The sequence below is a fragment of the Elephantulus edwardii genome, unplaced genomic scaffold (assembly GCF_000299155.1).
Source record: "Elephantulus edwardii isolate Elephantulus edwardi_28Jun2011 unplaced genomic scaffold, EleEdw1.0 scaffold00124, whole genome shotgun sequence".
NCBI lineage: Eukaryota > Metazoa > Chordata > Mammalia > Macroscelidea > Macroscelididae > Elephantulus > Elephantulus edwardii.
The window spans coordinates 4,713,402-4,729,004 of record NW_006399874.1 but is presented as its reverse complement, the minus strand read 5'-3'; the positions used below and the strand labels follow the sequence as shown (position 1 = coordinate 4,729,004).

The 15,603-nt window shown below is 35.0% G+C and overlaps 1 protein-coding gene across 2 annotated transcripts in view; it reads left to right on the top strand.

The window, feature by feature from the left end:
- The first annotated feature begins 627 nt into the window (after nucleotides 1-627).
- Nucleotides 628-15,603, top strand: part of BMP5 (bone morphogenetic protein 5) — a 192,333-nt gene continuing 177,357 nt past the window's right edge. The window contains exon 1 of one of the 2 annotated variants that reach the window (XM_006893140.1): nucleotides 628-1,849. In XM_006893140.1, coding sequence (XP_006893202.1) covers nucleotides 1,360-1,849 — 490 coding nt within the window. In that variant the 5' untranslated portion in view covers nucleotides 628-1,359. The remainder of the gene's footprint in view (nucleotides 1,850-15,603) is intronic. The other variant, XM_006893141.1, reaches the window with a different exon arrangement.

Genomic DNA, 15,603 nt, shown 5'->3' with positions numbered 1-15,603 from the left:
TGTTCTGATTTAATAAGAGAAATATGAATATACTTACTTTTGTTTAAGTTTTGACTAAAGACTCTTAAAACTCTCATATGTAATTACCCTTATTAAATTATTGTAATGGTTGCTTTGGGGGCTAGTATATACTTAGTACTGATGAATCCTGCACTGTGTTTTAGTCTAAAAAGACCTGGTTATCATTAAGAAACAACAAATTAACCTCAATGTGCAGCCCTTCCTTTTTTCTTTTTTCTTTTCAGAAGTAAGTTTTAAAGACTGATGAGAACTAGAAATCATCTGAATTATAGAATTTAGACCTCTCATGTTAATTCAGCCACAATCTGTGACTTAATATAAATGTGTATTAAATGTGTGTCATTTTTTTCTCCTTTTAATAAACAGACCTAAAAGAGTGCTATATAAAATAGGTAGCAAAATTATTGGTCTCTACTTCCAAACAGGCTTTTCTCCCCCCTTGGAAATTGCATGCCTCACAAAACAGTGTATTATGTTTGATGTATGGCTAGGAAGTTGTGGAAATGGAGGCTTTTCTGGTAGCAAAAGGGTTAAGTTCTTTTTGCTTTACCAGTTTCAAATTACAATGAGAAGCCTCTTCTTTCCCAGCAGGGTTGTGCTTACATTACTCTTTAGATCTGTCTTGAAGAGGGCTGGTATATTTGTGCCGGCTGAAGGTGGAGTTAACAGTAAGAAGGAGAAAGGGATTGAATGGATTTACAGGAAGGTTTTTCAAGTAAATTCAGGCAAACACATTTACTTGAACAGTACAACCTTGAGTCTTACTTTACCCTAAGACGATATAAAAGATGTTAAAGTTATCACCAGGCTGCCGGACAAATATATATTCCAACACCAAGGGGCAGATCAACATATATCTGTGATACAGAAATCAGAATTTGTCTTGGAAAGAGCTCAAGGGTTGAGAAGAACTCAAGATCAAGGGAAGATCACCTTGGGAGCTACAGTTTATCAGAAGATCAACTTTCGTTAATTCAAATACCAAAGGCCTGATTACCATAAATTCATATAGGAATGCATAGGTCATCTGATCAAATCATTTTAGCCGTCTTCTGCTACATCCATGCAGCAAAAACTCTTAACAACTGTGGATAATTGGAAATTCGAGTTTCAGCTTTCTTAGAAATAACTACTCTTGACACATTCTGCAATATTTAAAATAGGACAGGAGAATTAGGAAGGATGTTGTGTTCGGAAATGTCACTGACATGAAGAATAGGTAAATTTGTTTTTTCAACTACTAGGAAAGTGTATCTCTTAGGAACTTAGAATTATTATTTTTTTTTTTTAAGAGGACACGAAGGACTAAAAATATCAACTTTTCCTTTTTGGACAAAAATGCATCTGACTGTATTTTTACTTAGGGGTATTGTGGGTTTCCTCTGGAGCTGCTGGGTTCTAGTGGGTTATGCAAAAGGAGGTTTGGGAGATAATCATGTGCACTCCAGTTTTATTTATAGAAGACTACGGAACCATGAAAGACGGGAAATACAAAGGGAAATTCTCTCAATTTTGGGGTTACCCCACAGACCCAGACCATTTTCACCTGGAAAGCAAGCATCCTCTGCGCCTCTCTTTATGCTGGACCTATACAATGCCATGGCCAACGAAGAAAACCCTGAAGAGTCGGAGTATTCAGTCAGGGCATCCCTGGCAGAAGACACCAGAGGGACAAGAAAAGGATACCCAGCCTCTCCCAATGGGTATCCTCGGCGCATACAGTTATCTCGGACGACTCCCTTGACCACCCAGAGCCCTCCACTAGCCAGCCTTCATGATACCAACTTTCTGAATGACGCGGATATGGTCATGAGCTTTGTCAACTTAGGTATGTGTGCGTTTGTTTGCTAATCTATGCTGTTACAAAGGGGAACTTTTTTCTAATGGTTAAGTAGCTGCCTGGTAGTTGGTCATGTTTATATAAAGTCATTTTCTATAAATCTTTAGCTTCTGCTTCCTTTCTTTCATTGACGTGAGATCTAGCCTTAGGTGACAGAGTCAAACATATATGGTTTTAATATGAAAATCTAAAATGAAGCACTATGGTTTTGGTGGATTTGAGTCTCATTACATCTTGTTAAACTTTCAACCTGGCTTAAATAGAGAAATAAACAGGCAATAATCTGAAAAAGGGAAATTCAGAAGAGGGTTAAATTATGAGGGAAAGTACAAACATTTAGAGGTGGAAAAGTAAAAGTAGGAATTTAAACTTTTTTGTTGTTGGTTTTATTAATTTGAAGAACATATAAATGTGTATTTACATGCTACTTTAGAAGAGTATTTAAAATTCTCATGTAAGGAAGACAACTACTGTTGAAAATGTTGATGTGCAATTAATAGCACAAATGATTACTATTGAGGAATTCTGAAATTTTGTTAAAATATTTTGAAATGGAATTTCATTTTTTTAAAGTGTAATGATTAAAATGTGTCATGACTGTTTTTTTGACAAGAGAAACAAAACATGATGTTTTTACCTTATATAAAACTCCCTTTTAAACATGGAATAAAAAATTAGTTTAAAATTTGTGTGATTAGCAGCACTTTTAGGGAACCAATTTTTAAGCTTTTTAAAATTCTGTACTAGAATTTTTATAGTGGTTTAAAATATTGACAGAATATATATGCAAACTTGAAATTGTAAGTCTTATTTATAAAATATTAGTGATCAATATTCCCTCATGTACATTAAAGAACTTACCAATTTAAAATTATTTTATACCAAGTTACCATGGAATTCTGCTTAAAAAAAGGTGCTATACAGGTAATAATTTTCTTTAAATGTTTCAGTAGTAAAAAATTATTACCTTTATAAAGGCAGTATTTTTCTTTAAGCATTTCAAGGTGAAATTTACTATCTTCTTACATATTTAAAGAAATATAACACAGAATAAATTTTATTATTGAAGGCTAAGTAGTTCATTAACATATTTAACCAACTGGGAAGAATTCACAGCTTTACAATGTAAGAGCTTTTAAAACTTTGTTTAAAAAGTTTAATCTGCCTTGACTTAAACTTGACATGTTTTATTATATACCTAATTAAACCCTTCCTCATCTAATATCTCAAAGGAATTATTCTCTAAAAAGTCAGATAACAACAAATCCTAGTAGTATATGGATACCTCTATGATAATGTTGCTTAATATGCTCTCCTTATTTGTTTTTAGCAATCCTAGTATGAAGGATAAGTAGTTGCCTAATAAACCATGTATTTCAGGTTAATAGAGACAAAGCTATTAATACTAAGTTTTAACTAGTCTTCATTGATTGCATTAAATAGGTCTATTCCAGGCCTTTTCTCTCATATATAATTAACGGACGGCATGTGAAACTTTAAATAATTTAAAAAATCAACTTAATTCTAAGTTAATTTAAACGTTTTTGTGGGTCCCCACCCCTAAGACCAGTGATATGTAAATATGACACATGTTACAATCTGTGGCATTCCTAAAGTACAATTTATTTGCATTTTAATTTTAACTGAATACTGAAAAAATTTTCTACATAATATACATTTTCATCAAAAATCATTTACCTTATCTGAGATCTGACTTGGAAGAATATGTTTTGTTACATACTAAAACATAATCTCAGTCATGAGTTTCTCCTATTAATGTTTTATTATACTTGAATATTTTGATTAAAATTTATTTTCTAGCAAAGAATAAAGTCTGATATTTTGAATCTGTCATTGTTTTTGTACATCTACTAGAGTAAGAAAATAAAAAAAAATTATAAATATCTTACTCAGTTATTTCTAGAACCCATTATTTTTTCTTTAAAAAACACTTAACAACATTTACATTAATGAAATTTTAGTTACATTTGTTTGTATTAACAAAACTCTATTAACATAACAGCTTAATAAGTATATAGTAACTGTGTTTGGTTCTTTCACTCTAGAGAAGCAATATTTTATATTACTTTTGGAAAACTCTATTTTTATCACCCATGAACTGCTCAGTAATGCTTTATCCACAATAATAAAAATGAAAATTTTCCCCTTTCTCTAATATTTGTGAACTAAATGAAATGTCTCACATAAAACTGACAAATCAATTCTGATACTAGGTAAATTTCTCCTGGTAATCCCTGAAGAAAATTAAACCATAGCTTTATTATGCTTAGGTGATGCCTTCTAATATATCCAAATCTTGGAACTAATCACTACATAGTAAATACTTCTTGTATTACTTCCATAGTAAAATAGGCCGAAGCCCACTCACAAAGGTGCAAGACTCAGATCACTATTAACTGCACTCAGAGTTTCAGTGTTGTTTTAACATGACGTTCAGTAGTAATTATTACCTGAAACCTGTTTCATATTTTGAAAGTCTCAGGACACTTTCACCTTGTATGATTAGTGACTTAAAGGGTACATATGTAATGAGGACTGTGTGAAAATGAGGCAAGTCAGCAATAGACAAGGGATTTGTATTGAAGAACTCAGCTGGATAGTTAAACATGTGAAAGAATCTGTTGACATGTCCTATAATGAGATGAATTATATTAAAAAAAGATCTAAAAGCATTAATCGGTTTTAAGTGGGCAATGTTGATATTTTCAAGTGAAATGATAGACTTTCTGCAATTACCTTGTAATCTAATTTTTTCTCCCTAATGTGAGTGTTAGGTGAGTTATTTTTTAAAATATAAATATTTCTCATGAGGGACAAGTTAACAGAGTTCAGACTTTATTGAATCATATTTACAAAAAACCAGCCTGGTTTCCAAATCACGGATGAGACAATTTTGGGGTTCATAAGTGAAAAATAAAATGAAAATTCACCAAAAGAAAAAAAAAATGCAACGTAAATTAGTTGCATTAAGACCAATGTAAATGTGTATGAAACTAAGCATGCTATTGTGACTTTTCAAATATTTTTGTGATTTGTTCAATTTGGAGAAACAATTTTTTAAAAAAAATTTTTAGAAACATTTTTTAACTATTATGAAAAGAGAAACTTTCTATTTTGTGGTGATCATAATTCTTAGACTCATTGTATCTGGCTTTTACAGGTTGACTTCTCTGTTTTGTGCCTAAGTCTTAAGAAACTTAGTGAATTTCACTTGGTCAGTATGATATTATTTTGCTAGTATGAAAAATATCTTTCTGATAATTTCATCCTTTCCTTTTCTTCTCTATTTAAAAAAAATACCAAAAGCTAGTTTGGATATCAAACACCTGCAATAAAAAATAGAATTGATTACAAAATTTGCTTGCAATATTTAAGCATATTTCCTGTCTACAAAACCATTCACTGTATACTCAAGAGCTTTTTGTAAGAACTCCATTTCTACTTGATTGATTGGTCATTGTATCATTTAAATGACATGACATTATACATCTTTTAGAAAGATAATAATATAGTAAATAGAAGAAATTTGGTTCTTTTACTTATTGTGAATATGATTATGTCCCTTTCCCAAAAGAAGAACTTTGGTGATAATGGTGTTTTGCTTACTTGTCAGTTGGCCTGGTGTCAGATGACTTTAATGTCTATTACATAAGAATACGTGTTCTCAAGTGTAAGAGTACAAAATCATGATACTCAAGACTTTTTAAAAGTACTTTTATAATAGCCTTATCAACTTGTTAGATCCAAGATAGAAAGAATGCCTTTAAAAAGTTGAAATGCAAATTGCTAAGTTCAACTGCTTTCCCCCTGTTTCACTAAATCCTTGAACAAAACACCCAAACAAAACAGCAAGCTACTTAGATTCTCATATGGCCATTTTGAAAGACATCATTGATAATACTGTTGTTTTTGGCTCTCTGGAGTGCCCAGTTGAGAGGAATTTATATACAGATATACCTAAAGATGCCTATCTATGTAATCTCTCCAACAGGGTTATTAACACTTCTGTAACATAAACACATCCATAAACACATGCCAGGGTTGGGTTTTTTTGGGGGGTATGGGGAGTTGGGGGAGGGATGGGACGGAATAAAGGTGATGTAAAAGCCATCAACTAGTATTTATTCACAGAGCAAAATTTAAATAAGTAAAGCTAGTATGGAGCAAAGCAACCAGCAGTACTTAAAACATGTCTCTTAGGAAGAGTGAAAAAAGGTCTGTAGAAGTAAGACTTGCTCTTACTTCTACCAGTGAACCTTTGGATTCCTAAACGTGTCCCAAAGGAATCTTGTTCTCCCAAACTACTTATTGTCAAAGTACTGCTATGGCTTGCAGAGAGAATTGTAGTCATACATGGTTTAATGAAAAGATTTTGGAAGTGAACACTCACAAATTGCCAGATTTGAACGTTTAATAAGAATTGACAGCTGAGAGTAAGACTGATCACATAGTCTAAGTTTGGGGACAGCATCACCTACCACACCCAGTCTCTTCCCTTTCATTCTTGGTTTTCCCTGTAACATCAGTCTTCCTCCTCTGCCCACCCCACCCCCCAAAATTCTTTGGCCTTTTTTCCAGAGCCCCTTGGTCTCCCTAGCCCCAGGCCCTCTGGCACTCTTCTCCTCACTGTTCCCACCCTCCCCAGGGTCAGCCTTGGGTCCCAGTCTCTTCTTTGCTGGAGGCTTGGATTAGCTGAAAATCAATTAGTTACAGTTTGATCATTTGGGTACAGTCTCCTGTTCCACCCACTAAAACAGCCCCTGGGGCATCAGAACTGCTCTGGCATTGGCATCCCTGGTAATTGTTTCCCTCCACCTATTCTTCTCTCCTTTCTCACCTCTCACTGAGGATCCTTTTCACAGAATTTATAAACAAAATTCAAAAGAAGGACTCCTAGGGCCAACTGAAATGATTCAATATAGAATCATACTAATACAAATCAAGCATGCAATTAATTCCCTTTTTGTTTATAAAAACCTTGCAGCTTATGCTATCTTTATTTACTTTCCTTATCTTGCCTAAGGAGAAAGTATCATTTATTTTTAAAAAAAATTAGAGAAAGATGAGCAAGGAGAAACAGATCAAAAGTAATAGTTGAAAGCACAGGATGGAAAAGAGAGAAAAGATAGTTTTTACAAGTCTGTGAAACAAAGAAAACATTGAAAGAGAGAGACACCGTCAGAGCTGGTCTTTGAGCTGTGCAGGTGGAGGGCGTGTTGGGAAATCCTCAGTCCACCTCATACTGACACAACAGCTAATTCAACATCCCTAACCACATCAGCTCTGGGGGAAAGCCTTTTCATCCTTACAAACGAAAATACCAAAGTGGGGACAAGCGGGTAGGGGAGAGTGCTCAGCATGTGTACAAGGAGTATACAGACGAGACTGCTCACATGTATAGTCATAAATAATGTAGTAGTTCAGCTTTTAAAAACCACAGGTTAGAGGAAGAGACTGCCCTGACTCACAGAGAGGGGTTGAGATCAGAGGAGCCACTGAAAGGTCTGGAGCGAAACAATGAATCCCCTTGTTCTAAGCAATATTTATGAGTGCTTCTTTGCACCTTAAGTTCGTATTTTATTGGCTGGGCTGTGGGGTTCCCTGTTCACTCATCTCTTAAAATAATACCCTTGGCTAAGATATTCTTTAAAACACACCAGTCAGCCCTGACAACAGCTCATTTATTTGGAGAAAAGGGATCTGTTGTGATTGTGATGTCAAATTGGGATGTTTAAGATCCAGCTTCCAGAGTATGTCAGCAAGATAAAAATAATGGTGAAAATTGTTCACCTGTCTTTTTTTTCAGAGGTGTTTAAAAGAATTCACTTAGCCAAGGAGTAACGTCTGATTTGTGTGCTTTGTCTAGTGGTTCTGGACAAATTACTATGAAAAAGGTAGAAACAAAATCTGTTAAAATTAGACAACAGCTAAAATAAGAAATAGTAAGCTTTTATGGGTAAGATTGCTTAGTATTTTATGGCAAAAGAAAACAACATTAATGATAACAAAACAACAACAAAACTTCCTGAGCAACAAGTGCATTATCATCTGCTTTAAAGATTGTGAATTAAATATCAAATGAAATTTAGTGGTCAAAAACTTGAACACGTTTTAGTAATTTGAGTGATAGATTTAAATCAAGAAAATATTTAGAATATGAGCTTTTTTATTACTTCTAGGAAAATGAAATAAATTCCTGTCTATGTAATGAAGTGTTCTTCCATTTTTCTCTTCATAATCAATGGAACATTGGTTTTTACATTACCAGATATAACTCTGTATCTTAGAAAGAAATGAATCAGATAATGCCATTGCTTAGTTAATGTTTTTATTTAACGATTTTGTAAAAGTAAATGTTGACAATTTCTGTTGATCTGTTAAAAAACAGCTTTACTGGAATTGTTAGATATAAAGAATATGAAGTAAAAGTGTCAAGGCTAACTAACAGATGTAATTCACATTTGGATTTTTTTTTCAGAATCAGGAAACATGTCAAAATAAAAATCTTGCTAGTTAGCTGTCCTTTCAGCTGTTGGCACCATGATACGAGAAGGTCAATGTTGTTTGTTAAGTACAGATTTTCTGTCCATTTTGATCTTGGCTAGTCTTCTTCATCTGCAGGAGACTCAGTCTTTTCTAGAATCATGGGTTCATGGCATATTATTTCTCTAATGACTTTAAAGTTTAGTTAGTAATTGAGTGTCTTTCTCTCCTGTGCTTTGTGAAAGAGTAATAAAGAGGAAAAAAGGATGCATCGATTGGAATTCCTGATTCTGCACTTTCTGGCTATGTATAGGTACTTGTATTCTTTGGCATTCTGTGTGGGGATCTGAAAAGATGGGGTAACAGTGGACATAGATCAATGGTGGTTAGTTTTGTAAGACACAATCTATAGGAATTATCATGAAATACAATGTCAATGAAAAAATCAAACCAAACAAATAAAAACATGTGATAGGAAGTTGTGCTGCTACCCACCAGTGTCTCTGATGGAGAAAGATGGATGATCTACTGTGTAATTCACAGTCTGTAGAAACCCACTGAAGGGTGACTTATTAATTTATTCCAACTCCATGGCAATGAGTTTGAGGTTTTTGTTTGACCTCCGATTGGAAGTTAAGAGAATTAAATAAGTATGCATAAAGGATTCACCACATTTGCAATGTAGTGCGGCTTCAATAAATGATAATTATTATGAGGTAATCCCTTCTTGGTGCAAATTGTTAATTCTCTAAGCAGTTAACCAAAAGGGATAGAAGTTCAAGTCCAAACAGATGTATTTTTGGAAGAAATGCCTCTGAAAAATCAACCATTGAAAACTCTACAGAGCAGTTTTACTCTGACACATATGGAGTTAGAATCAAGTAAGTGATAATGGGTTTTATTATTGCTAGAGTGGTGTTTGACTTCAGCATCTGTTCTGTATTTACCAGACCATCTACATAATTTGTGGGGTCTAATACAAAATGGCATAGTCAATAGTGTGTTATGTTCGTAACCAAATATTTGAGGGTCTCCTGAGGTTTTAATCCAACAACACTGAAAGAGAAAAGTCGGCTGTCTACCTCCTCTCATTAAGATTTACAGCCTTGAATATCTGATGGAGAGTCTCTCTGAGTTGTGACCGACTAGATGGCAGTGAGTTTGAGAGGTGTTTTTTTTTTTATTTTGTTTTTTAATACAAAATGAAAATTCAGGGCCTCTTGTTCAGAAATTATTAAGTGTTTCAGCAGCAGTATATGGAGCCCTACGTGCTGTAGTGTGTTACACGCTAACCAAATGGTGGTGGTTGTAAAGTGCTATCGAGTCACATACAACTCATAGTGATCCTTTGAACAACAGATCTGAACTCTGCTCCATCCTATACTATCCTCATCATCTCTGATATACTTGAGCCTATTGTACAGTCACTGTGTCAATGCTCCTTGTTGAGGGAGGATCTTTTCTTCTGTGGAATCTCCGCCTTTCTGAGTATGATAGTTTTTCCCAAAGAAGAGACTCTCTACACAGCATGCCCAAACATGTGAGAAGAACCTTCACCATCTGTGCTTCTAAAGGACAGTCTGGTTGCACTTTCTCCAAAACATAGCTATTTATTCTTTTGGCAGTCCATGGTTCACTCAGAATTCAATCATTCTTTCTTCCATGTCTCCTATAGTATGATCCGAACTTGATGCTGAGGGTAAGAAAGACTATTGCTGTAGCTTTGAAAACTCAGCCTCTCGATTGATATAACAGAGTGGACAAATGTTGAGGGTTAATATAGAAGCTTAAACTGAAGATAATTGGCACAAATGGATAAAATAATATCAGGTATGTTTTCTATATCCTTATTCATCAATCACTCTTATTCATTGTCCAGCTATCAGATACATAGCTTAAATCAGGTGCACCTAAGTCTTTAAGTTGACATCACTGCATTTCAGTACTTTGGAGAGGTCCCTGACAGCACATTTCCCCAGTGCAATATGCTTTTCAATTTCTTGGCTGGTACCCATGGTATTGATTTGTGGATCTGAGCAAGATGAAAACATTGACAACTTCAATCTTTTCTCCATTGACCATGATGTTGCCTCTTGGCTCAGTTTATATCTTTTATCAATGATGTTGAGAAGCCTCCTGTTTTGCAAGCTATAGTCTTTGATCTTCTGCAACAAGTATTATTACAAGTCCTACTCATTTTCAGCAAGCAAGGTGATATCATCTGCATCGCAAAGGATGTTGATGAACCAAATGGCAGACAGTTTGAATTCAGCAGCTGATCCACGGAAGAGATGCACCATCAAAGTCTGTAAAGAAACCTCAGAAATCCAGTGGAGAGTCAGTATGAGCTGGACTCGACTTCACAACAGTGAGTTCTCATGATTTGGCAAGAAGTATTATTAGAAGGTAACGTCAACTCTTCCGAGCACAGGCTTCATGTGACTGTGCAGTCTACACAGCGCTGAAAGCAGCCCTCTGTATTGGATTATGCATTTTGACGTCAGGAGCCATGTTTCAGTCATCCTTTTATCTTCATTGGCATATCAGAGTAGCAGAAGAGAAGAGGGAGCATACACAAATTGAATACTTTGAAGAGAGGTCAATGAAAATCTGTTTATAATACTGTGGCTAGAGTTTTGTTGCCAAACGATTGGTAATGCAATACTTTGCACAGAAGACACCCCATTACTCGCTATATAAAGTTGTCAGAAAACGCTCAGGAGTCCCATAGGAAGAAATGTGTTGATAGAAACTCTGGGAGAGGTACTTTGCTATTCAGTTGACCTCTGGGCACACAGCAGGGAGAAAGAGCTAAGAATAAATATCTATACCTAATCTTTTCTTCGGTGTCTCCTATAGGATGATATGAACTTAGTGCTGAGGGTAAGAGAAACTATTGCTGTAACTCCTAAAACTCAGCCTCTTGGTGGATATAACAGAGTGGACAAAAGTGGAGAGTGAAAATAGAAGCTCAAATTGAAGATAATTGGCACAAATGGATAAATTAATATTGGATGTGTTTTCTACAAGTGTTCTAGAATTACTTCAATTTCCATTCACATTACTGATAATTGCCCTACTTAATTCATTCTATAATTGGAGAATAATAATTTAATTTAAGAGATCATTGCTTCAGGAGTTGTTTTTATTGTTTGTAAGTGCTATTGAGTCACCTGCAAGTCATAGCAACCCTATGTAAAACTGCTCTGAAGCCTACCCTGTCCTGAGCCAGTCTCATAGACTCCACACATATCAGTCCATTTCATCTGGGGTCTTCCTTTCCTGCACTGTCCTTCCACCCTTCTGATTGTTACATCCTTCTCCAAGGACCAGTCCTCCTCGCCGCATGCCCAAATGAGATGGAGCTTCAAAATCCTAGCCTCCAAGGAGAAACCTGGTTTCACCCTCTTTAGGACGGAACTATTTTTTTCTTGGTAAACTATCGTGTGTTTAAGACTCTTCTTCAGCACCACTACTCAAAGGAATCTATTGTTCTTCTGTCATCCTACTCAAAGGGCTCTATTCTTCTTCTGTCATCCTTTGTAATTGTCCAGGCTCTCTGTTGCTTAACAAGTAACTGCAAATACTATGGCCTGGATCAATCTTCAAAAGTAGGTGAGGCAAAGTAGTAAAAACAGACTAGAAATATTCTTTAATGATACATGGATTAATAATTTTGACTTCTCTGCTCAACTTATTTTAGATCAAACTGAAATGCCAATAAATAGAGCATAATGCAATAATAGAAAATAAAGTACAATACAAATGGCAAACTGTAATCATCAGTCAAAAATTTCAGCATGCAAAGCATAAGTAGATGTGCTAATATGTAAAGCAATCTTGTCAGCAGCCTAAGGACTAAATAAGAACAACAACATATATGTTTATGCCTGTTTATTTGCAATCCTCTGCTACACCTTCTGAAATGACCCATGACTGGACTTTAAAGCTTTTTGAATTAGAAGTGGAATAGTAGTATATTCTACAGTGTAGCCATCAACATTCCACAGTTAATGTTCCAGGCCAGAATGATGGATGTTAGGAAGAGGTAAATTGAGATGTTTGTCCTTCCTCTTTGCTACCTTCCTTCCCTGTGGCAGAGGCCCTGTGACTAATGGAGGCTGAATTTAGTGGAGGAGCAGGTATGTCTGCTATTTAGTTCTCATAAATAACTACCCACTAAGCCTGAGGCTAGAGCCATCCTCTCCTTTCCTTTTAATCATAACATTCAGTAGAACTGCTCCATTCCAGTGTTGCCAGTGTTCTTCTTCAAAGTTCCTAAGGATGGTTATTTTAAACTGATTGTACTTCTTTAATTATGAGAAGTGGAAGAAGAGGGTTCAAATTTGATATTGTATAGACTTCTCTGAAAACTACCCTATTGTAGGCATTGAAGACAAATACATCAAATAAAGATGATGTGCATACTGGTGCATACTCAATTAGACAGGTCATACGGTTAATGTTCGTTTCCTTGACTTTAGACTGAAGAATGAGTGTTTGATTTCAGTAATGTTTAAGTAAGTAATCCTAATAGTTATGGACTTATGGAAAGCTGGAGGTTTGATCTCATAAGGTTCTCTTATGAGTAAGGTTTACAATCTTGAGACCTTGCATGACAATTTTCTTCTGTCCTATAGCATCACAATGAGGTGCAATCAAATGGCTGTGGGTTTAAAGTTGAGTACTTAAGTAATGCTAGGAGAACAAAAACATTTGTCCTAGAGAGGGTTATACAAGGGTCTCCTTGCAGGCAAGGATTCTGAAGCTTCATCTGACATACTTTGGACATGTTGTAAGGCAGGATCAGTCCTTGGAGAAGGATGTCATGCTTGGGAGGGTGGAGGGACAGAGCAGGAGAGGAAGACCCTTGAAAAGATGGATTGATTCAGTGACTGGCGTTAGGGGGAAGTTGTGTCAGAGACAATTAGATTGGCACAGGATAGAGCATGGTGTAGAGTTGTTGAAGCTATCAGCAGGTTTTTAGGCTGTTGTCACTATGAATCACAGGCGATTCAACAGCACATAACAACAAAAAAAAACAACAACTTTATAACTCTGGTGTCATTATGCCTAGAAAACAGTTTTATGTTTAACAGTTGAACAAATTGTGCTGTTTCATTGGAGCTGTTGTTTCATTTGATAAATGGAGTTCCTATTATAGATAGCATTTAATAAGGTAAATTTATTAGATCTTTAAGTATTTTTAAAAATAAGTAATGATGGATGCCATTGCTACTAATAATCTTCTCCTAGAATAGAATTAATATCCTAGTGTTAGAGATCTACATTTAGTTGACCAGGCTTTGTCAAAGTGTGTCTTGAAATTCTGGAACATTAAGTACCTGGTTTTGGTCTTTCTAAAAGGAAAGCCACACACTGGAATACTACACAACGTTGAAAAAGAATAAAATAGTAAAACATTACACAACATGGGAAAGTTATGCTAAGTGAAATATTTCAGTCACAAAAGGGTAAAAAGAAATACCGTATAACACCGCTTTCACAAAATAGAATGGACTTGGGGGGGGTTGAGGAGGGAATGGGGAAAGAGTGGATAGATAATGAACACTGCATTAGAACAGATGAGGGAAAGAACTGTCTGTAAGGAATATATGATTATGCACTGTATGAGAAAAATCTGGAACTAGGGGTGCCTTATGGTGTGGGCTGTGGTAGGGGTAGTGAAGGGGTAGAGAAAATGTGTAATAATGAATAAAAAAGAAAGAAAATAATAAAAAAATAAAAGAAAATGGACCTTGAATTAATTGAACTCTGAATTCTATCTTCTGGTTGGCAGTTGATGGATTGAGTTCTCTTTTCAGGGTGTCTTGGAAAAGGATGTACTGTTACAAAGGTTCAGGCAACTGTGCTTCTTTACCTTGAGCGCGGGGGAACAGCATGCCTGTCATATGGAGCTGAAAGGCTTTGCTCAGATTCCTAGAACTATCCCTGGCTTTTGCTTTCGTTCCAAATATTTTCTGTTCCATTTCCTTATTTGTTATAGAGAAATGGGCACTGATAGCACACCACAGTACCAACATACGGTTAGAAAATATTTGGTGGTGACGACCTAGGAACTCTCTAAAAGATACTTTAAAAGAAGAAGGAAGAACTCTTGAAGAGGTTTTTAAGAAATGCTCATTCTCATTAATCAACTTGGTTTTTAGTTTTACTTTTTTTAAAAAAAATTAACTCAGGAATAAAATCTAAGTGACTAAGTTTCCTAAGGAGGAAAAAAAAATCTATTACTTTGTATTCATTTAAGGATATTTTACAATCATCTGAAATTCAACTTAGATTTGAATTTTTGTTTTCCAGCTATTATCATTATTATTTGTATCATTATTAGCATTCCCCCATGTATTCAACTTTAAATGGTGTACCTTTTTTCCATTTATTTTTTTCTGATCTCTCAATTTCTCCTCCTAAATAACAGCCAAATCTGTTTATGTTGATCATATTCTTTCTGTTATAGTACTTTGAGAGAGGGAAAGGAATTACAAGTTTGAAATGAAGGCCATACATTCAAAGATCCTACATTAACTATGGACATCTTTTGGTTACAATGTATATAAATGTTAAAGCCATCACAGTTTTTTGTTGGGTTTGTTTGTTTTAGTTTTTGCTTTTTTTTTTTCTAATATTTACTAGTATGTTGAGTAAGAGAGCTCTGCACTTGATCTTAGCCAGAAGGAGCTCTGGTGGCTCAGTGGCAAGAAGCTGTGCTGCAATCCCAACAGCATGTGGTTCGAGGCCACCTGCTGCTCTGTGGAAGAAGGATGGCCAATCTTCTCCCATGCAATTAACTGAAAATCCACTGCAGGGTCAACTATGAGTCAGTTCTGACTACAGTACACAAAAACAACAAACAATATTTGGAGTAAGAAAAACATGGCCTTATTCAGTTTTTCATCATTTGTAAATCCACTGAAATAATGCTCGCTAAATTTTCATTTGTGGAGAATAAAATTATTAAAATAAAATATTGATTCGAAGTACATATATTTAAATATTCAAACTAACATTTTAACTTTTTCATTTACACCGTATCATGTGAAATTGTTATCATTCTACAATTGCTTAATTTGAGAAGAAATTAATTTGTTATAACTAAGAAATTAATTTTTATAACTGATTACGTGTGTCGGATATGCACAATCTGAAATTATAGTATAATAGCATCAATAATATAAGGTAAAATAATAACAATAATAAGCATAACTAATGTGCCCAAA